This window comes from Necator americanus, chromosome III (genome assembly GCF_031761385.1).
Source record: "Necator americanus strain Aroian chromosome III, whole genome shotgun sequence".
Classification (NCBI taxonomy): Eukaryota; Metazoa; Nematoda; class Chromadorea; order Rhabditida; family Ancylostomatidae; genus Necator; species Necator americanus.
The window spans coordinates 9209302-9230892 of NC_087373.1; the positions used below are offsets into that span (position 1 = coordinate 9209302).

The following is a 21591-nucleotide window of genomic DNA, read 5'->3' on the forward strand; positions in this document are numbered from 1 at the left end:
AAGAAAGACTAACTAGAAGGCAGTCAGATTATAGAAGATGCTACCGGTAGGCCGCGCCCGTTCCACATTGGCTACTCACCAAAAATATCCTCCAGGTATATTTGCTCGGATTAGTACGAGGTAGACGTTACGGCAAGAATTAGAAGTGAGTCAGTATATATGTAGACTTATAATTTAAAAAGATAACTGAGCTCTAAATGTGTATTCGGCAACACAATTGTACTGTTTGACATTGATAAAGAGATGATGGATCCTCGCCGGAAAAATTATTTTTGCAAAACGAAAAAAACAGCTGTAAAAGAAAGAGAGCACCTTTTAAACAATTTTCATACTATTTCCAATTACTAGCAGACAATTTTACCCATCGACAATGGAAATGGACGGATGAGAGTTCGATCCCCGCCGGAATCTAGAGTTTTGCAAAACCGAAAAAAAAATCACTGAGGAAAACATTTCACCGACAGATTTTTTTTTGAGATTGTATTCAGAGCACTGTTTGCCACATACAAATGCTATATAGAGGTTATTTTAGCGATTAAAACCACACCTTAATAGGAAATTAGTGCTGGACTGGTCGGATTTTGTTACCTTGAAATAAACATGAATAACTCACTAACGAAGAGATGGATGAAGACAGTGGTGGCTGCGTTGAGTAGAGGAAGATTTGCCCTACACAATGGCTTAAAAATCTTTTGGACCCTCTGGTTTTTTTGAAAGCTAGCAGAGAAAAAGTTGATAAATTTGGCATTTCTTTTTCTCAACTAGCTTTTTTAAAGACGAAAACCACCTGTAAAACCACCAGCACCAAACTTTGTAGAAATATAGCAGAAATCTCTCTCTACAGATCGCAGCCAGGTTTATTGCATAAAATTCACTTTGAGCGTAGATATTCAGAAACTCGTTGAGCCTACTTTGTACTAATTTTAACCCTAATTGCGTCTGTAGATGTCTTTTTTCGCTCAGTAGCAGCATCAGAATTGCTTTTTCGACTGAAATTAAGAAATTCGTCACTGTCGGATGAGAAATGTGCTTTTTAAAATCAATTAAATTCTTTTTAAATTTAAATTTTACACTAAATGCAAAAATAGCACGTTTGAGAGGGATTGATTCCTGACCGTCAGAGTAAAAATATGAGGCATCGCGTTAAGCCTTCCAATCACAATGAGTCACCAGCATCAGCGGTTATTTCAACAGAGGATGTAACGGCCCATTTTGCAGATGTCCTTATCGAAGTCTTAGTAATCGCGCATAAATGAGCGATCGATAGGGAAAGGTCACGCATAATGCACCTAATCTGCACTACACTTACCAACTTGAGCCAGCGAGCTTGCTTTTCTTTGCAGCTATGCTTCTACTTGTGCTCTAACACTTCCGTTAGCTTCTGAAGATCTCGTTCGTCATCCGTTCCTAAGCGAATTTTCGGCGCTACGTTTCCGTATCACTGCGGATCTTCAATATATTGAACTGGTTGTAACGGAAGAGTGCTGAAGCAATGTGCAAGCTATGAAGATTGCCTCCTATGGTCTCTTAGTACTCAATACGAAGTCACCTCTGGTTAGTTTCATTTCTTTCATATAAATTAGTAACACACAATTTTGTAGTGTTTAGACTTGATGGGTTTGACAACAAGTCGATATTTTGAAGGGATCAAAACTTTTAGGTAGTTAATTGCATTTAAAATAATTGGTTTTCTATTTTATCACCTCCACAACATTATCACATTATTTATTATGCATCACATTTATTCAAGATTTCAATTGTTTGTGCTAATTCAAAAGTAACAGAGAGGCTTGTTCATAGAAATCTTGATATTTTAGAAAGGATGCTCTTGCCACTGGTACGTTTCTTTTGTCTACGACCTTCTTCTTTCTCCTTTCTGAAGGTTTTCCCTCTCGTTCAGGTAATGAGGACTCCCTTTCCGCCTTGCATGTACAACTACATATGATTTTCCACGACATGTGCCACCGAAGCGACTCCGACGCCATCAAGCATAAGTTAGAGCAGCAAAAAAAGCTAAGTCGTCCATCTTCAAGATTACCTCAAAAAGTGCAGTAGTTTCATTATCAGAATTATGAAGAATAATTTTTTTTAAAATCATTTTGTGGTTTGTGTACCTTCTTTTTAGCTTAACTATTTATGCTACAATAGTCTTCCTAAACCGCAACCGCGAGTCTTCTTCAATCGTTTAGTCAAATAATAAATTCAAAAAATTCAAATTCAAATAAAAAAAAATTCAAATTCAAATAAAATCAAATTTATTTTGAACTTAAGTACTGAATATGCATCACTGACGTTTTTACTTCCATGAGACAACTCTTCCATTTTTTAGTCGCAGATATCGGGACCTGAAAAAGAGCCTTAGAATACGTTTCATTTGTGAATATATTCTGATGTGCGGTGAAAACATGCCATTCACTGCTGATCCTTCTTCAAGTTACAGCACTACGTCTGAAAAAAGCAGTTTTCAGTTCTGCTTTTCTGCTCAATGTTGTATACCTAAATTACACTATGTTTTGTACGCCTTAATACATGTTTAAAATAATACAATACGCCTTAATACACGCTTCACCCTGCACACATGTCCACTTGCCTCTCACCATCTGAGGGAAGATTAATATGTCATTCCAGAGGTTCTACCGTGCGAAGTACGATATACTATCACGTCGGTAAAAAATTGTCCGGCACCCCGTCCCGACAGAATAAAACAAAAATATCTAAAGAACCTTCCACCAGTACTGATCAACACCCTGGCGAGGCTCTTTACACGTTTCTTGTCGAAATGCAAGGTTCCTTAACAGTGGAAGAGCCACGAGACCGTGTTACTGTATAAGGAGGGAGATCCATACGACAACGAGAACTATCGCTAAATCTGTCCGTCATCTACAAGGTCTTTACAAGAGTGATTCTGAAGATAAGATTGAAAAGTCTTCGATGAAGGACAGAAATGCATTTTCACACTGTTTCGAAAATTGAGGTATCACGAGAGTACAAGATGCCGCTCTGTCTCACCTTCATCGACTTGGAGACTCAGTTGAGACGGAAGAGGTCATGGAAGGCTTGGACAAGGCATCTCTGCTCAGTACATAAAGTGAGGCACGGGATTCGAAGTTCTCTCCTACTTCAGCGATTGAAGATTAGAGACTAACCTACGCTTCCCAAGGAAAGTAAAATAAGGTGGGCCAGACACGTGATGTGCTTTAACGACAACCGCTGGTCCAGAGACGTGAGCGTATAGGTTTCCTGTAATAATAAGGAAGACCGTCGACTCGACGGTCAAATTTCTTCGATAAGTCCTTCAAGAAAATTATCTCTTCCTGTCCCATGCCAAAAGTTGAACCGCTGGGCAACTCTGGCACGCGATGGGGCAAATGGAAGAATTACTGGCGCCTCCTCGATCAGCTCGAAGAGAAACGGGATTTAAGGTAGTAAAGATGGTCACGGTTGACTTTGAATTTTGTGTTCTGTTGTAGAGATATGCATAAAGTCTTCTGCAATGTTTTGCACTTCGAGAGAGGTTTCGATGAGACTTCAATCGTGCTCTGATGCTTCGAATTTCTCACTGCTAATCAACACGCCTGGAGACGGTTTGAGATCTCGAAGATTAGAGGATCTGATATAATGTATACTCCTTTAAACAATAATCGCAGCCTGTCAAACTTTTCACGAGGACGACGAGGTGTTAGACTGTCTAATGTGTAGGATAGAGGATAGAGTCACTGGCGTATCAGTCCACTTGGGATGAACCACCGCGTTTTACTACAATTCGTAAATTATTCAATATTCAATTACAATTCGTAATTTCGTGGAACGTGTGTTGACCTACACAATGACTTACGAGGGTCACCCGATGCATCAGTTCAGCGTTTTTATCCTTTTAGACAAATCCAGTACCAATTTTATCGACCACAGAGAATGAAAGGCTAACTTAACATTAAGAAGTTTTCGAATAATTGACTGTTTTATTCACTTATTACGCTTAGTGGCGTGCAAAAAGATGTGGCAAGGATGAATACAAATAAATGCAGATAATCCTGCAAATGCGGGTGTAGCGCAGTCGTTAAGAGGTTCCGCTGTCTGCACGACTGATAGATGGTGCGAAATAGAGCTAACCAAGCTTTTCATCTCTCTGGGCCGACAGATTTGTATTTGTCTGGAAGGTTGAAAAACTGACTTCACAAATCGGCTAGCCCCTGCAATGCATTGTAAGGCAGCACGCTCGTTCATAAACTTGAAACGAGGTCTGAGTTGAAGTTTAATGCGCATTTTATGCTAGTTCAAAGAGGCAAAAATGATGTTAAAATTATTAGATGTTATTCAGGATCCGCAAAGCAGTAGGAGGAACTCTCAAAAAACAAAAACAAAAATAGACAAAATTAGAAATAGAAACATTCACTTCACAGCCCACGCAAGTCATTCTATAGGCCAGTTACTTCACGTTCAAGTTCCAGTTACACTGATTGATTAACGGGGCATATATATACCAAAAAGAATAGAATGAGCAGGGATTAGTCCTTGCTCATTCCATTACGATTCCGACACACGTGTGATTAAGAAATCAAACGATGTTCAGTGAGTGATCAAATAAGCAGTTCAACCGTATTGTAAGTTTGAAACAGTATTGCAAAGAAACCTCATAAAACATCGTGATGTACGCAAGCATAGTTACCGTCAGACAAATCCTTGTTCGCAACATTGTCAAAACAGCTAAAAAAAGGTGCATAGAGAACAAAAAACGGAGGGATCAAGGAAAACCATAAAGATGGCTATATCGAATGAGGTAACGACACTTACTTTTTTTTTGACTCCTCCATCCTCTAGTACATATCCTCTAACACATATCATTGAGATGTCACACTTATTCCCGGATTTATTCTGGTAATTAAATGTAAGTAAAGGTATGTGAGTCCCTTTGCGTACATAATCCTTTTTTCTTGGACTCTATAATTGCTGCAATATTAAATCACACCATAAGTAATGCTACGCTGCATAATTTGTCTATTTCTCGAAGTAAGAAATAGCATTATTTTCTTTACAAGATACTCTACTTTATTTTCTACAACAATATTCGATATTTCTGGTGGACTTTCAATGCCCTCTCATAAAAATTCGACCCCATTCTCTTAGACATTAAGTTATGTAACTGGGAAGTTCTTTTTAAAGGCAGCATACAACGAATGTGAGGAGGTGCGAATTTCAGGTGGAGTATCCGTACACGGGGTCGTACATTATGGAGACGGGAGTAGTTCATCTCTTCTTGCATCACTGCTGCAAACAACCGCCTCAAGAATGCTGTTTTGTACGACACCATCTATTGCAACGCTGCATCCCTTGCGCCGCCTCGCCCTGCGATTCGTCGAAAATCAATTCGGACTGCCCCGATAGACAGTAAGGAAGGCTTTGCGCGTAAGGATAGCGTGCTGCAATAGTAGGCATCGTACAAAACAGCATTCAGGGGCCGGTTGCTCGCAGTGATTCAGGGAGAGATGAGCGTAACCACCCTGGTCTCCATAATCTGCGACCCCGTATACGGATCCTCCACCTGAAATCCGTACCATCCCAGATTCGTGGTGTGGATTTCCCATGGAAAGTTTCTATACGGGGGCCGTAGATTGCGGAAAACCATATGGTTCCGCTAATTTCTCCGCAGTCGCTATGAAGGACGGTTTACCCTACTTGTCTTTTTTTCTACGATGGGTTGCATTTGTCGTATAGAAGCTTACTGCTGATAAATCCATAACACATCAAATTCATAGTACGCTGTCTTAAATTAGGCCATCTCGTTGTTAGAGGTGGATCTCACCGGTGTAAGAGTAATGACATAGGAGAGGACAGTCTGGTCGTCGAAACTTATATTAACATGCATATTTGACATTTTCTCACTTAAATCTTGACATAAAAACGGTAAATGGGGTCAAAAAATCGAACTTCAGCGCAAAACATTTATTAAAGACGACCTTCATACACATAAAATATAAAGACGTCGCATGACAGATGGAGAAAATGTGCATTAGTTGAAAATCGTGACAAGCGAATTCAAAACTGCTACTGCACACAATCACAGTACTGGCTGTTCACGTTGGTGGAATATACATTGAGTCTCTTACATCACCTTTGAAGACAAGACGTAATTAGTAGAATAATATTAAAAGGAGGTGAGAAGACTACGAATAAGCTTGGAGGTAGAAAGTACGAAGTCATAAACAGCCTGCGAAAAAAATACAGATCGAAAAAGATTGCAATGTCCGTGCGGCTTTACAGTTTTTAACTCATTTTGTTTCCTCCACCAGGAACTGAGGGTGACTGAACTAGATGAGATCAGAATAGCAAGATACAAACTTGAAAACTGTAATAACAAAGGACAAAATTCTTTTCTAAATAATACTCTTCGTTTCTTACTTACTCGACTACCTCTCCTGTTGACAACATTAGCAGGGCGATCAGGGATGAACATCCTCATTTGTTCATTAGCAGCCTGCAAAGACCAAGAATCTTTTGTGAAGTATCTGCGAAGTCAGTTTCACAACCTCTCTTCTTCTATACGTCCACACGTTACCAGCGTATCTTCCAATCCAATTCACGATCTCTGAACAACCACACATTTGGTCAAGTGCGACAGTGAAAAGAGGAAGTATAGCGTGATGGATTCTTATATAAATCTAGCGAGTAATTTTTTAGGGTAAGAAGTGCAACATAGAAAATCCTGAGTAGACGGAGTTTTAAAGTTGAAAAGCTTCAAATTAATACTATTTTTCGAGTAACAATATCATAGAATTAATTTGGCTGTTACGTTTTGAAGACTTCACTGAATCAATGATTAAGGCATCACCCCACCAATCTAGAGTAGTACGCGTTTCAGGTGGGTTATGCCTATACGAAGTCGTGGATTATGGGGAGGTTGGTGATTCCGTCCATTTTTTCCTAATTGCCGTAAAAAACGGCACGGAGGATGCGACGCGTGAAGAAGGCTGCCGTGCTCCAATAGACTCCCTTATAGAGAATTCTTATGGAGCGCCAATAAACGCTCGACGCCACATCTTCCGGGCTGTCTTTACGGCGATTAGGAAGAAATGAGCAAGATCTCTCCCGTTTCTGCAATCTACGATCCCGTATAGTCTTTGATCATCGGAAATCCATATCACGTCAGATTCGTGGGGTAATGCCTTTAATCCACTTTTTAGTGAGGTATGCTAAGGAATACGTAAATAAAACTATACAATTTTTTCTACAGTATAAACAGAAGAATTCATATAAATGCAATTATTTTGCTCCAAAAAAAAAACAATGAAGATAGATAATGTTATCTCGATGTATTATTTAAGATTTATCTTATTCTTATTCAACATCGAAAGAACCCAAACAATAGTCATTGGAACTAAGCACCCCAACGATTGGTTAAACCCGCAAATCACTATTTCGACGTAGTTCAAGAAGCACAGCGAAAGCCTAAAGTTCGCGTTGTAGATCGCAGCACGATTCGGTTCATCCTCCCCTAATCGTCGTTTAAAAAGAAACCGGAGAGGGATCACCGCTTTAATTAATGCGAGATATCAGTTATAATATTATAAAACGCGCACAGCCTTGTACACGTACCGTCGATCCCCTCAGTAGAAAATAGTGCGCCAAAAAGGCTGAAGCCGTATCTTCCGGGCCGTTTTTACGGGAAAAAGAAAAAAAAGAAAAAGGCCCCCCCCCCCCTTCATTGGTTTCCCATCTCGAATACGGCTACTTGCAAGCCTAATTATTCTTCGTACCGCCTCGCATTCGTGCGCGGTGATGCCTTGTAACTAATGCGAGGTTTCTTAGGAAAGGACATCGTCTTTTTACCACTTCTGTTTCTAATCCTGACGAATAATTCTTTAGAGTAAGGAGTATTTGTCGTATCAGAATCAGTGGTTTTTTGAAATCTACAACCAGAGCCCAAAACTTTCGCTATGATTTCCGCACCATGTCAGAATCTTAACACGCTGCTTTTGAAGATGCTCAAACATTTTGTTGGAGATTAACTTCCATGAAATATCCTAGCACAAAGCCACTTCTTTATTGGGATCAACTCTTTTCAAGACCACACTTTCCTTTCACCTAGAACCAACCTTTTGGTAATGCGGAAGTGGATTTCAAAAATTGTTCCTTTCTATCTACAGACAGCTGAAAAGGACCTAAGACCTGCAATGCACAGGAGGAGACGAGAGCGACGTGGTTGATCCCTTAGTCTTCTCTATAGCCCAGTTGGAGCTCCCAAGGTTCCTTCTTCAACCGCACCACTTACGCGTTTGCACCACTTGCGTGCTAACGGATGTTTTGACGAAACTGGTGCGACTGTATAACTGTTCCTCTGCTCCATTCGTTTGTAACGTATCACACTTCTTCTCAAATAGATGTTTCCTTCAATTTTTTCCTCCTTTTTTCACGTTTTCATTCCTTTGCTTCTAACGTTGAAGAAGACCCATAACAAACATGACAAAAAAGAAACCCTGCTACTTTATGAAAGACACTATTACCAGAAATATTTGATTATTTAGGTTCGCGTGCGTCAGATGGCTGCGCAATTGTCTGCTCTCGCATTTTTAATTTATTCCTACTTATCACTCTAACTTCTCCTGTCTCTCCCCTTATCACATTCGGTTCAATCTAAGGTTTCTTTTTTGTATAACCATCATTCTTTATTTTAACATTCCAACTATTCTCACACAACTGCTTTAATCATTTAAAGACATCCCCCACGAATCTGAGGTGGTGCGGATTTCGGGTGGAGTATTCTTACAAAGGATAATAGATTATGGAGAGGAGGGTGATTCCGTCCACTTCTTCCTAATTGCCGCAAAAAAAATGGCCCAGAAGACGCGGCGCCGCACAAGGCTGGCGAACTCCTTGTAGAAAAAAGTGCCCCCGAAACGCCCGGAGCCGTACCTCCCGGGAATTTTTTTTACGGTAATTAGGAAGAAATGGACGAAGTCACTCTCCTTCTCATAATCTACTATGCCGTATACCAAAACTCCACCTGAAATCCGTACTACCTGAGATTCGTGGAGTGATGCCTTGTACTTACCCTAATCTTTCAACGTTTTTCTTTTTCTCTAACACTCCCATCTACATTTCTAACAAATGTTAACTTGAAACCCTATACATTGCCGTTTCGTTCTTTTTCAGTGATCTTTTAACCGTTTAACAAATCCTTTTTTGCTTGGTGCTGTGAGCTAGATTAGGTCATGCCAACCAGATCCACTCGCGTTGCAAAAAAAAAAACCAAGCTGCACTTTCGTTGCAGGCTAACCCTCGTGGTGAGACTAGAACAGCAGAATGTACACAGACAATAGAAGCGAACTATGACGAAATGTCAGCAACAGAACTGATCAGCGCTGGTGCTGAATGGTGGGGTCCTGCGCTTTTTGTTTGAATCTCCCACCTCGACTGAAATCCTTAATCTCTCAAACTCAACGTCTTTACATAACCCCTGTACAAAAAAGTATGTTCTGACATTGATCCAACATGAAAAGAAATCTTTCGTATCGAGAACGCTGCTTAGTGCACAGCGAATCCATGAAGCCCTTCTATTTATACTTGAGGCACAAAATGAAGGACAATGGAAGACTTCCTGGTCTTGTGGATCAAATAGGAGCTACTTATATCAGAGATGCTGATAAAGCTAATGCCCTAGCCCTTCATTTTGCTAGTGTATTTTCTTCAGACTGCAGTAATAACATTCCAGACATTGTTGGCATAACTCCTATCTAACAGCAGTGCAGTGTCATATTTTTCCATCTTTCAGATATCTACAAATACATCAAGTCTCTTAAACCGTCGGTTAGTGAAACGTATGATGGAATCCCGCCAATTGTATATAAGGAGTGTGCTGCTACTTTATGTTGCCCTCTAGCCCATATCTTTAACATCTCCATGCTATTAGGTGAAGTTCCCGAGGTGCGAGAAGCACCATAGTTACAATGATTTCTAAATCCCTAGGTACTAAGCTGCAGAGCAGTTACCGTCCTATTATCTTATTACCAACGCCAGTAAAATTACGGAAAAGATAATCAGGGATAAACAATTGTCTTGGCTAAAGAAGTTTCATTCATTTCCACTCAACAACATGGGTTTACCAGGAGCTTCGACATCTACTAACCTAATTAGCGGCATTTTTGATTGGTCCTTAGCTTGCAATCAAGGTAAATCGATTGATATAATATACGTTGACATGTTAAGAGGCCGTATGTCACTCTAAATTAATTGCAAAGCTTAAGTACTTCGGAATACGAGGCCATGTTATAGATTGGATTATCTCGTATCTTAGCATGAGAAGTATGACAGTCAAAGTTGGCCATAAATATTCAGCCAAATTCCCTTGCAGAAGTGGAGTTCCACAAGGAGGAGTCCTGTCCCCTCTCTTGTTTCTCATCTCCACTATCGACCTACCTAGTGTGCTCAGAACTTCTTTTCACGTCAGTGTCCAAATGTACGCTGATGACTTTAAGATTTACGGCATATACGATGACGGAAACTACCTCGAAGTACGCACTGTACTTCAGACATCACTGGCTAAAATGCCCGACTGGGCTTCCAAATGGGATCTGCGCATTAACTACTACAAGTCTCTGGTTATGAATGTAGGTAAAGGGAATGTGACTGAATATGAAAAGTTTGAAAGGAGTAACTCCTAAAATTTGCAAATATGTAAGAAACGTAGGAGTTTTTGTGGGTGATAACTTCAACTTCACAGAACATATTGATCTGTAATACTGTAAGAAAAGCATTTTCTCTATTTCGACTATTCCGCATTGCTCACACCTCTAATCCAACTATTCTCACTTGTCTATACAAATTGTTCGTCTTACCTTATCTTGAATATGGCTCTCAAATGTGGAGTCCTTCAAAGAAAAACATATAGCAAAGCTCGAAAAGGAGCAAGAGACTTTTACCCCTATGTTATTCAGAAGAATGTCAGCTGAATTAGCGGTGAATAGCTACAAGGATCGTCTCAAAAAATTAGGTATGAGCAGCTTGAAAGACATACGTATACATGCCGACCTAATCTTCCGTTTTCGAGTCCTCGCAAATGAAACCAAATCAGCGCCCAGCAAGTATTGGTGCTTCAAACCTACTAGTGAAAGAACTGGTGGTTTCAATTTACAACTACTGTGATGCCCTTTGCACAGGGCATGGAACTGGATCACAGATTCAGGTCAATGATACCTCTTAGTTGTCTTTTACATTTCTCCATTTCTTGGATTGGTTCTCCTACAGTTATCCTTTTCAGCTTACTGCGAGGCCACTCTTTCCCTTCTTCCGACATATGAAGTCTACTCCGCCCAGTGAAGCTCATTCGCTAACGAGGATACTGATATCTTTTGGCTAAATCAATTTTTAATTTGTTCTGTCATATCACCGCCTCTCAATTACTTCTGAATAACTTCCTTTTACTAAGTTTCGCATCTTTTGGTAAGTTTAGTCTTGACTGCCGCTTGTCTAGATTGTGGTGTTCAGTCGTTTGAGGATCACGAAAGTTGGTGAATCCTCTTGCTTAAAGTCCCCCGTCAGATTCGCCTCTAGTTCCAACGTGCTCCTTATGCCTTGGGCTAATTTGGTTGTCCGAAGCCTGATGTTTCGATAATTGGACCAATATAAGCGCTCTTGATGGGAGAACAGATGTCATAAGAGATTTTTCACCTTTTGGAGTAGGAAAACGACATGTTAGACTTGTTATCCGCCTCAGAAAAGACAGTGTCAGTTTTCTTTGACAATAAATTGAGTTCCGGTTTTACTAAAGCTTGTAATTTTTTTTGGTAAGGTAATGTTAGGTTAGTTAGACAAAGTGTATTCCATTTTTTATATCTTTCTTTTCTAATGCACCATTGGTGTATGTGAATAAATAAATAAATAATATGATTTGATGATGAAAAAGCATACATAGAAATCCACCTACCTTCTTCACAGGGTTTGCCAATGTATTGATACGGTCCCTTGCGATCTTTCCAGAGCATCAATGTTGGATACCCTCGTAAATGGTAACGATTGGTAATTGCGCTGTTCCTCTCGGCGTCAATCTTCGCCATCGGAATACTCACTCGTTTTGCCACTCTCTGGTAAACGGGAGTCATACACATGCTGTGAAGACACCTGAAAAAGTTCAACTAAATTTTGATGCAACTATCTTAAAAACGTAACAAGTTCTGCGGTGAGCACCATCTATTACTCGATTACTTTCAAATATAGCAGACCGATGCGAAGATCTTAAACAAGCATGAAGCAAACATGAAGATCTTATGCAAAGGCCCTTGAGCAGCCAGCAGCTCCTCAACAACAACGGCTTTCCAATCAAAAAGACTCAAATTTTAGTGTGAAGTCAATTCGGAGATGAATTAGGATATCAGCGACGTAGCGCGCTAGCACTTCCGATCATCTCCGTACCAAGACTGGAGGTAGCGAGAAACACACGGCGAGAGCTATTGCGCCACCATTCAAATCATTCTGACCCAACCTCATACTCCAAACGTCTGATTCTGGTATTTTATAACCCCACAATATATCTAGAGAATAAGTGGGTTTTATCATGGCTGTAGCAAAGCACATCATCACAGCGCACACCTGAGAGCAAAAGAACGAAAAAATCAAAATCCAGGAAAAAGGAACAAAAGGAGGATGAAACAAACCATGATGAGATAGAGAAGGATGCTTTATCAGTACAATAAAAGCAAGGATGTATGGAGCCGGGGACAGCGGAAGTTAGATGGATAATCAACTCGTAAATCCTGTGGTCGCTCGGACAAAGATTTGTCTCCCTCAGCGTTTCCACATTGCATTCGACTTCCTTTGCACAACCTATATTCTCTTCACGCTTGAAGACAGTGTAACACGATTTTAATGTGGTGCTGAAACCACACTACAACCCTAAAGTAAGGGTTGTAGATTAATCGTGAAAAAACGGCGTGGAAAATGCCGCTCTTTCCTACTATTTCAGTTACAAAGCGCCACTCTTGGCACGAAATCTGAGGAGGTCTCTTCTTATTGAAGCAGAACCAATGAATAGGCTGTTGAGAGGACCGTGTTGTGTACAAGGGAATGTGTTTTAACGTATCTCGTAGGAACAGACGCCTTTTCCACAACGAGCAGTTTTCTACAAACAAAGCAAAAAATGATGCAATCTACTACCCGAACACTACGTATTTGCTGAATGTTCTGCATTAAAATAAAGTCGTCTTGTCCTGCATTCAAAAGGCTAGTAAAGAAAAGAAGTGATGTTGCTTTCAGTGAAATGTCAAGACTACTTGTCAATTATTCAAAACAAGAAAAAGGAGATTGAGAAGCTGAAGGCGCAGATAATAATATTAAGATATTGAGAATAATAATAAGAAGATATTGAGAAAACCTCAGCAGGAAAATTATGACAAAAAGAATACAGAAGCACACTAAAGGTGTACAGAGACACTAGCGGAAGAACTAAAGGCCACAAGGAAAATGATGCTGACACCTTTCAGCCGAGTTTTTTTTTTCAACGCCGGCATACGTCGAAATTGAGACTTCTCCACGAAAAGACGCGGTCAAGTGTGTAGAACACGAGTACAGGAGCACTGTCACGCTCCATTCCACCTAAGAGTCCTGTAAAACGCTACGGAAGACAGCGTGTTGATCGGATTAGGCACTTGGCAACGTGTCGCGTATGCGACCGTAGGCAGCATACAGACTGCTCACAACATTGAGCAAGAGGTCCACTGATTGCTGGCTCGGCTGTAGACGCGGTGCGAACGCGTTAACACCATAACACGTGTTAGGAATGCGACCATTCTGTGATATTCCGCTTGCCGGTGACGCTCCCTCCTGATGACATAAAGGAAGCTCTACTGAGGACATCTGTATTTTTGAATGCAGGTGATTTCTAATCGTGCAGAATGAGGCGAAACGCGTACGTTTCTGCAGTGCACAACTCTAAATGAACCTTGCAAAGAAGGGATTCGCACGCTCAAAAATGTACGCAGCGGGTATCTCATCATCTTCCTTTTTAAGGGAGCTGATCAGCTAAGGCCCCAAAGACCTGGAGCATACGTATTAAAAGCCAAAAGATTACAAGTTATTAGTGAGAACCTCTCAAAATTGTCTCTGTTTAATAGTTACAATTTTTCTCAATAATGATAGTTCTACTAACAAATGAAGATCGTTTTATCTTTCTGCGTGTGTGTCAGGCACAAAGCCGATGAAAGGTACGTGGTGTCTGATAAAAACGTCTATGGAGTTACGTAAGCGGCCGCAATCGTGGTTCATTCATCACCGTAGCCCTTATGCAGTAAACGATAACCTCAAATTTCAGCTTCAGAGGATCAAAATGAATGAAACTAACCAGTCGGCATAAAAATTCGCAACGAATGTGGGACACATCGTAGCAAAATCATCGAAGTTATTGCAGGTTAAAATATAGACACAATCATCCATCTGGAAGTTGTTGCATAGATCAGGACATGGCGGACATGGGACGCATGGACCAGGCGGACAAGGTTGCGGTGGTGGTGGAGGTGGTGGAGGTGGTGGAGGTGGTTCCACAGGCGGTGGTTCCACAGGCGGTGGTTCCACAGGCGGTGGTTCCACAGGCGGTGGTTCCACAGGCGGTGGTTCCACAGGCGGTGGTTTCACAGGCGAAGGTGGTTTCACAGGCGGTGGTTTCACAGGCGAAGGTGGTTTCACAGGCGGTGGTTTCACAGGCGAAGGTGGTTTCACAGGCGGTGGTTTCACAGGCGGTGGTTTCACAGGCGAAGGTGGTTTCACAGGCGGTGGTTTCACAGGCGAAGGTGGTTTCACAGGCGGTGGTTTCACAGGCGAAGGTGGTTTCACAGGCGGTGGTTTCACAGGCGAAGGTGGTTTCACAGGCGGTGGTTCCACAGGCGGTGGTTTCACAGGCGGTGGTTTCACAGGCGGTGGTTTCACAGGCGAAGGTGGTTTCACAGGCGGTGGTTTGGTGGAGGTGGTTTTTATCACGGCGGAGGTGGTTTTTCACCGGGGCGGTGGTTTCACAGGCGGTGGTTTCACAGGCGGTGGTTTCACAGGCGAAGGTGGTTTCACAGGCGTTTGGAGGTGGTTTCACAGGCAGGTGGTTTCACAGGCGAGGTGGTTTCACAGGGGAGGTGGTTTCACAGGCGGTGGTTTCACAGGCGGTGGTTGGGGAGGTGGTTTATTGTCATCACGGCGGAGGTGTTTGTTTCACAGGCGAGGTGGTTTCACAGGCGGTGGTTTCACAGGCGAAGGTGGTTTCACAGGCGGTGGTTTCACAGGCGGTGGTTTCACAGGCGAAGGTGGTTTCACAGGCGGTGGTTTCACAGGCGGTGGTTTCACAGGCGAAGGTGGTTTCACAGGCGGTGGTTTCACAGGCGGTGGTTTCACAGGCGGTGGTTTCACAGGCGAAGGTGGTTTCACAGGCGGTGGTTTCACAGGCGGTGGTTTCACAGGCGAAGGTGGTTTCACAGGCGGTGTAGGCGGTGGTTTCACAGGCGAAGGTGGTTTCACAGGCGGTTTTGGTGGAGGTGGTTTTTGTCTCACAGGCGGGTGGTTTCACAGGCGGTTTTGTGGCGGTGGTTTCACAGGCGGAGGTGGTTTTTTCATCAGGCGAAGGTGGTTTCACAGGCGAAGGTGGTTTTCACAGGCGGTGGTTTCACAGGCGGTGGTTTCACAGGCGGTGGTTTCACAGGCGGTGGTTTCACAGGCGAAGGTGGTTTCACAGGCGGTGGTTCCACAGGCGGTGGTTCCACAGGCGGTGGTTTCACAGGCGGGAGGTGGTTTTCATCAGGGCGAGGTGGTTTCACAGGCGGTGGTTTTGGAGGTGGTTTATTGGGAGGTGGTTTTTTCACAGGCGGTGGTTTCACAGGCGGTGGTTTGGAGGTGGTTTTTCACAGGCGGAGGTGGTTTCACAGGCGGTTTTGGTGGAGGTGGTTTATTGTCACACGGGCGAGGTGGTTTCCAGGCGGTTTGGTGGAGGTGGTTTATTGTCATCACGGGCGGAGGTGGTTCCACAGGCGGTGGTTTCACAGGCGAAAGTGGTTTCACAGGCGGCTGTGGTGGAGGTGGTTTCACAGGCGGAGGTGGTTTCACAGGCGGTGGTTTCACAGGTGGTATTTATCGGGCGGAGGTGGTTTCACAGGCGGTTGTGGTGGAGGTGGTTTTTGTCATCACCGGGCGGAGGTGGTTTCACAGGCGGTTTTGGTGGAGGTGGTTTATTGTCATCACCGGGCGGAGGTGGTTTTACGGGCGGTGGTTTCACACGGGCGGAGGTGGTTTCACAGGCGGTGGTTGTTTGGAGGTGGTTTATTGTCATCACCGGGCGGAGGTGGTTTCACAGGCGGTTTTGGTGGAGGTGGTTTATTGTCATCACCGGGCGGGTGGTTTTTTTCACCGGGCGGAGGTGGTTTCAGGCGGTTTTGGTGGAGGTGGTTTCATCAGGCGGAGGTGGTTTTCATCACCAGGCGGAGGTGGTTTCACAGGCGTTGTGGTGGGGTGGTTTATTGTTCACCGGGCGGAGGTGGTTTCACAGGCGGTTTGGTGGGGTGGTTTATTGTTACGGGCGTTTCACAGGCGTTTGTGGAGGTGGTTTCACAGGCGGTGGTTTCACAGGCGGGGTGGTTTCACAGGCGGTGGTTTTTGTCATCACCGGGCGGAGGTGGTTTCACAGGCGGTTTTGGTGGAGGTGGTTTATTGTCATCACCGGGCGGAGGTGGTTTCACAGGCGGGGTTCAGGCGGTTTGGTGGAGGTGGTTTATTGTCATCACCGGGCGGAGGTGGTTTCACAGGCGGTGGTTTCACAGGCGGTGGTGGAGGTGGTTTATTGTCATCACCAGGCGGAGGTGGTTTCACAGGCGGTTGTGGTGGAGGTGGTTTACTGTCATCACCGGGCGGAGGTGGTTTCACAGGCGGTTGTGGTGGAGGTGGTTTATTGTCATCACCGGGCGGAGGTGGTTTCACAGGCGGTTTTGGTGGAGGTGGTTTATTGTCATCACCAGGCGGAGGTGGTTTCACAGGCGGAGGTGGACACACACCAGGCGGAGGTGGACACACACCAGGCGGAGGTGGACACACACCAGGCGGAGGTGGACACACACCAGGCGGAGGTGGACACACACCAGGCGGAGGTGGACACACACCAGGCAGAAGTGGACACACACAAGGCAGAGGTGGACAGTCCCCCAGGCAGAGGTCGTCCCCAGGGATCCACAAGCGGAGGTTCTTTCTTCTCACATTTGTCCTTCACAGGTGCAGGTGGTTTGACAGGTCCCCCAGGCAGAGGTCGTCCCCAGGGATCCACAAGCGGGGGTTCTTTCTTCTCACATTTGTCCTTCACAGGTGCAGGTGGTTTGACAGGTCCCCCAGGCAGAGGTCGTCCCCAGGGATCCACAAGCGGAGGTACTTTCTCCTCACATTTGTCCTTCATATCGTTGTCAGCTTTCGGTCCGGGTTTAGAGTGTCCATGCACCATTTGTTCAATATGTTCTCTATTGAGGAAATACAGTAGCAGTAATGCAGCAGATGAATAATGTCCTAAAAAAAGAAAAGAAATCTATCTTTGGGTGAGTAAAGGTTTTTGAATGACAACACTTAAACAAACAGGACTTAATTTGAAAAAACTTGACAAGATTACCACAACAAAATACCAAGAATGTGTAGAAATTAAAATAACTAGAAGGTAACATTTTGAGGTCGGAACGACCTTTCTTTCCTTACGTTAGCGGGCGAGTGAGGATTCTACTCATCTCTGCAGTCAAAGTGGAGATGGCGATTGCTCTGCATTAATCGTAATGCTTGACTCCTCCGCGCTGCTTTGAGAAAAGGCACTTACGCAATCGCAAGATATTAGCTCGTATTGACTCGACTACACTAGGCGTTGATCTATTACTACGTTGTGTAAAGTGGATCAGATCGATGCGAATAAGTCATGCAGAACCGATAGAAATCAGATCCCCGAAGAAGGGGTGAATGTAGAAACGTCAGGAAGGAAGTAACAAAATTTTTTTCATAACAATATTTAAAGCACAACATCCTTAATACAACACATACGAGGGTCCGAGATTCAGAGACAACGTAGCTTGTTATCTCCTCTTTCTCCAAAATCAAAGGGAAAAGTACAATGCTATGGGTCGTCTCCTGTCCTGTCAGTAACTGAAAATGCAACATTCTTTGATACCTACTTGAGCACTCAGTATTTTTTTAGACCTGTTCTTGTTTGTCTCAACTTTGTAATGCCCATTAGGCTCTAGAATATGATAGATTCGGATCAAAACAACCTAAACTTTACTATAGTTGCGTAAGCGGGAGTGAGCGGTGGTGATCGACACTTACTTATTCCAGCGATACGGTTGCAGCAAGCAGAAGTCGCTTTTATTAGCGCCGCTAGATCCACTTCGTTAACAACTTTTTACGCAACAGCGCTGCAGTTCGTTTCAAAATGACTATATGCCATCAAATTGGGGTACAGTAGGCAAACTTATCCAACCTCAAATGCAGGTGTACTGAGGAACGAAAGGATGGCGAATGGAATATCGTTGTCGTAAAAGACGAAACTATGTGGAACTTCATAAGAATCAAGACAAACACTGCTATTATCAAGTGTTTCTTCAAAGGTAAAACATCAAAAATGGGACATACAAATGAATTGATCTGAAGTGCTTGCAGCCACAGAGAGCTTGTTCACGCGAACGTCCTCCACTTCTGTAAAGAACTAAATGAACTAGATGATCTTCTTGCTAACAAGCAAATATTGATAATGATTGTGGACTGTGTCTGATTTTTTCGTAAGAACAGAAACATTCAGATCGTTTTTCCCTGTCGCCTTTGCTGAAGAGGTCGAATCCTATTTGTTTATCTATCTGTCTATCTATCCATCTAAAATCCTTAAAATCTTTAGAAGGCCGTTGGGTTAGCCTTTATGAAGGCTGTGCACATTCGCTTGCTTCGCGACCTTAACGGGACTTCCACAAATGGGGGAAAGTCGCTCCTTCCACAGCAACCCACGATCAGCGAACCATTCGCCGAATTCCTCCTTCGATTTCGATGCAAGCTCAGGCCAAGTGCTAATCAGTAATCTGAGTGAAGTCACGAAAAGTGAGAAAGTTAGAGGCACCCACTATGCAAGTGGAATGGTTTAACAACGTGAACGGTTAATGCCTTTCATGGACGTTTTCGCGATCCGCACCGCTCCTCACGATCAAAGCCTGGACGGGAGCATTGCTAGCCGCGCTCGGTAGCCAAAGGCGCGCGCTCTTACCAGCAAGGTGGCGCATTGCCTGCCATCTCCCGCGGAGTGTGCACGTGCACAGCACGTGCTGGGAAAAGTGGTGTAACATCTGGGAAAGTTAAAGGTGGATCACAGCAAAGCAGGGAGAGCCACGCCGTTGCCAAATGCCTTGGTGGCACGCGGCGGCGCTAGTGGCATGGTCCACATAGTCATTCTCCCCAACTAAGTAGAGTCCATATGAATTCCCATCTCCTCACAGGATCACGCAGTATGTAATCATAGAGAAGCCAATAAACATGCAGTGTAGCGGTACTGGAGCAGGAGATGACTTACGAGACACATGCTGCCCGAGGTCAGGGTCAGGATACCACTGGATAGCGCAGGCAGAAAGGAGGAGCGGGTTCACTGACTGCCGGAGAGAGCCCCTCTAACCGAGACCGAACCCCGACCAGCAACATGGTGCATCGTGCCCTTGTGTGGGGGCATGTTCCTGTTGTGCTCCATAACTTTTTCGCGCTCTGAGTGCAGGTATAGTACTGAAGCAGTGGAAGTTCCCGCCACAAATCACATCAAATAATCGCACCAAATACAGTAGAAAAACAGTTCGCTTTGGGTGCGTCAGAGTGAACCTCCATCAACTACATTTTACCAGGCATATGACATGTGAGAGTGCATCGGGCTCATGTGTGAGGGGATGAATGGGATCTCTCTGCGCATTAGTGGAACGAAACCTCATCTCTACCATGTCTCGGTTGATAGGGTTGCAGGGAGTACCCCTTCAGATGAAAAGCAGGAAAGGCATCAGAGACGGGAGTTGACTCTAAAGGCTACACAATAGTACTGTCCGGGATCTCCAGATTGTAAGAAACATTTACTCCTACTACATAGACTGGCTAAGGCTGACTATCTTGTGCTACTCCAACTGAGCGAATGGTCGGGAAGGCTGTGGCCTAACTAATAGCACATCGGTATGGGTGTCACACGCGTGTCTTTGGTAACCTAGCTACCTCCCACGCTCTTTTACATGGTACTAGGTATCCTGGGAAACTTCTCGATCAAGCGAATAATGTACCGGGTAACTCAGTTCACCTCTCTAATGCCTTTGAAAACACATAGAGGGTACTGACCTTATCTAGTAGTAGGGTAGTGTTTTGGGAAGACAGCCTATTAATGTTACTCCCCAATGCTTGTTTTAGTGCATCCGCCTCCACAGTTGATAACATCTTGCCTTAACCTTCAGGAAACCTATTGCGCCTAGTGTGTGGAATGTCCTTTGACCAAGGATAACCGCCTTTGGCTTGGGGTCTTTAAGTGTTGTAGTACATGCCGGGGGGAGGGGCGTGTTTATTCTCTTCTCTTGATAATTTCTTCTTTTTCCTTCTTTCGTAGATTATTAGTAGTTAAATCATGCCCACTTTACTATCTGCGCAGCGTAGCTCTCTCCTTTACCACTACATGTCGTTATTGCGTTTAGGGGGAAGGGTTCCATCGCGGATCCCCAAACCCACAACTCGTTTCATTAAGGCATGTCGCAAGCTGGATACCATAAAGCGCAGCTGACGAAGGAGTGAACGTGTTATCGCGGATACGGATATGAGCATCACGGGCCAGTTAGAACCAGGTACGGATGTTCGGGGGATTTCCGGGAGTAAACAATGCCTTCTGATTGTGTCGATGTCAATTGATCCTTCTGTTTCTTTATTGAAGAATCGTTGGGTTTTGCCACAGAAGTTTGCGAAGGAGCATCCCGACGAGCAGGGAGAACTACCGCTCCTCGACACCTTCCAGTCTCATTGGGAAACCAATGAGATGGATCAGGCAATAGAGGAAGCGAGCGCTCTTCATGATTGTTTGGAAGTCGCTCCCAAACTTCTACCGCCATCAGAAGTTATTTCGCGTTTTACTCCTTGTGTTCATGATGTTTTTTCCGTGGCTGGCTCCTCTTCTCATTCTTCCTTAGTACAACAGTTAGTTTCCTCACAAGATTCTAATTCGCCTTATCGTTCGATAGTAGACGCTCCGGTGAGTGGACGCACTCAGTTGGAAGGTATTGAGGACAGTCCACCAGGTCCCAATACATCTACTTCGCTCGATCCCCCAAAATCTGCAAGTACTGCTGGAGCTCCGCAGCAATTGCAGCCTGTGAATAATACCCCTTCAACCAATCCCCACGCTCTTACTATCCTCCCTCTAGTACAATCCCAACAACAATCGGCCCCGGAAAACAACTTTTAACTGGGAATCCAAATCAGTACACACCTTCCAACACCGGACAACATCTGAAGTTTCCGGCATTCGAACTTCCGGACTTTAGCGGAGAGCTTGATGCATTTCCTGCATTTTGGGAACTCTTTTCGGTAACAGTTTACAACAACATCAGTGTTCCGCCAACC

At 43.8% G+C, this 21591-nt stretch overlaps 3 protein-coding genes across 6 annotated transcripts; 2 read left to right on the forward strand and 1 right to left on the reverse strand.

Moving 5' to 3' along the window:
• Nucleotides 1–6261: 6261 nt before the first annotated feature.
• On the reverse strand, nt 6262–12098 carry RB195_009053 (uncharacterized protein; the record flags this gene model as incomplete). Of its 2 annotated transcripts, none has more annotated exons than XM_064195872.1 (4): nt 6262–6300; nt 6401–6472; nt 6525–6583; nt 11918–12098. In XM_064195872.1, 4 exons carry the CDS (start codon nt 12096–12098, stop codon nt 6262–6264), a joined length of 351 nt encoding a protein of 116 aa, XP_064047016.1. The 2 variants fall into 2 exon arrangements, with proteins under 2 accessions (XP_064047016.1, XP_064047017.1); XM_064195871.1 differs by having other exon boundaries at nt 11918–12092.
• A 1667-nt stretch (nt 12099–13765) lies between these two features.
• On the forward strand, nt 13766–18927 carry RB195_009054 (uncharacterized protein; the record flags this gene model as incomplete). 2 transcript variants are annotated; one of them, XM_064195873.1, is made up of 7 exons in its annotated part: nt 14137–14189; nt 14437–15566; nt 15620–15796; nt 15870–16102; nt 16697–17190; nt 18469–18584; nt 18869–18927. In XM_064195873.1, 7 exons carry the CDS (start codon nt 14137–14139, stop codon nt 18925–18927), a joined length of 2262 nt encoding a protein of 753 aa, XP_064047019.1. The 2 variants fall into 2 exon arrangements, with proteins under 2 accessions (XP_064047018.1, XP_064047019.1); XM_064195874.1 differs by lacking the exons at nt 14137–14189; nt 18869–18927 and adding an exon at nt 13766–13796 and having other exon boundaries at nt 14442–15566; nt 15620–15811; nt 15870–16155; nt 16708–17220; nt 18469–18625.
• Nucleotides 18928–20791: 1864 nt separating this feature from the next.
• RB195_009055 (uncharacterized protein) lies at nt 20792–21433 on the forward strand (the record flags this gene model as incomplete). 2 transcript variants are annotated; one of them, XM_064195875.1, is made up of 1 exon in its annotated part: nt 20792–21433. In XM_064195875.1, one exon carries the CDS (start codon nt 20792–20794, stop codon nt 21431–21433), a length of 642 nt encoding a protein of 213 aa, XP_064047020.1. The 2 variants fall into 2 exon arrangements, with proteins under 2 accessions (XP_064047020.1, XP_064047021.1); XM_064195876.1 differs by having other exon boundaries at nt 20873–21433.
• Nucleotides 21434–21591: the final 158 nt, after the last annotated feature.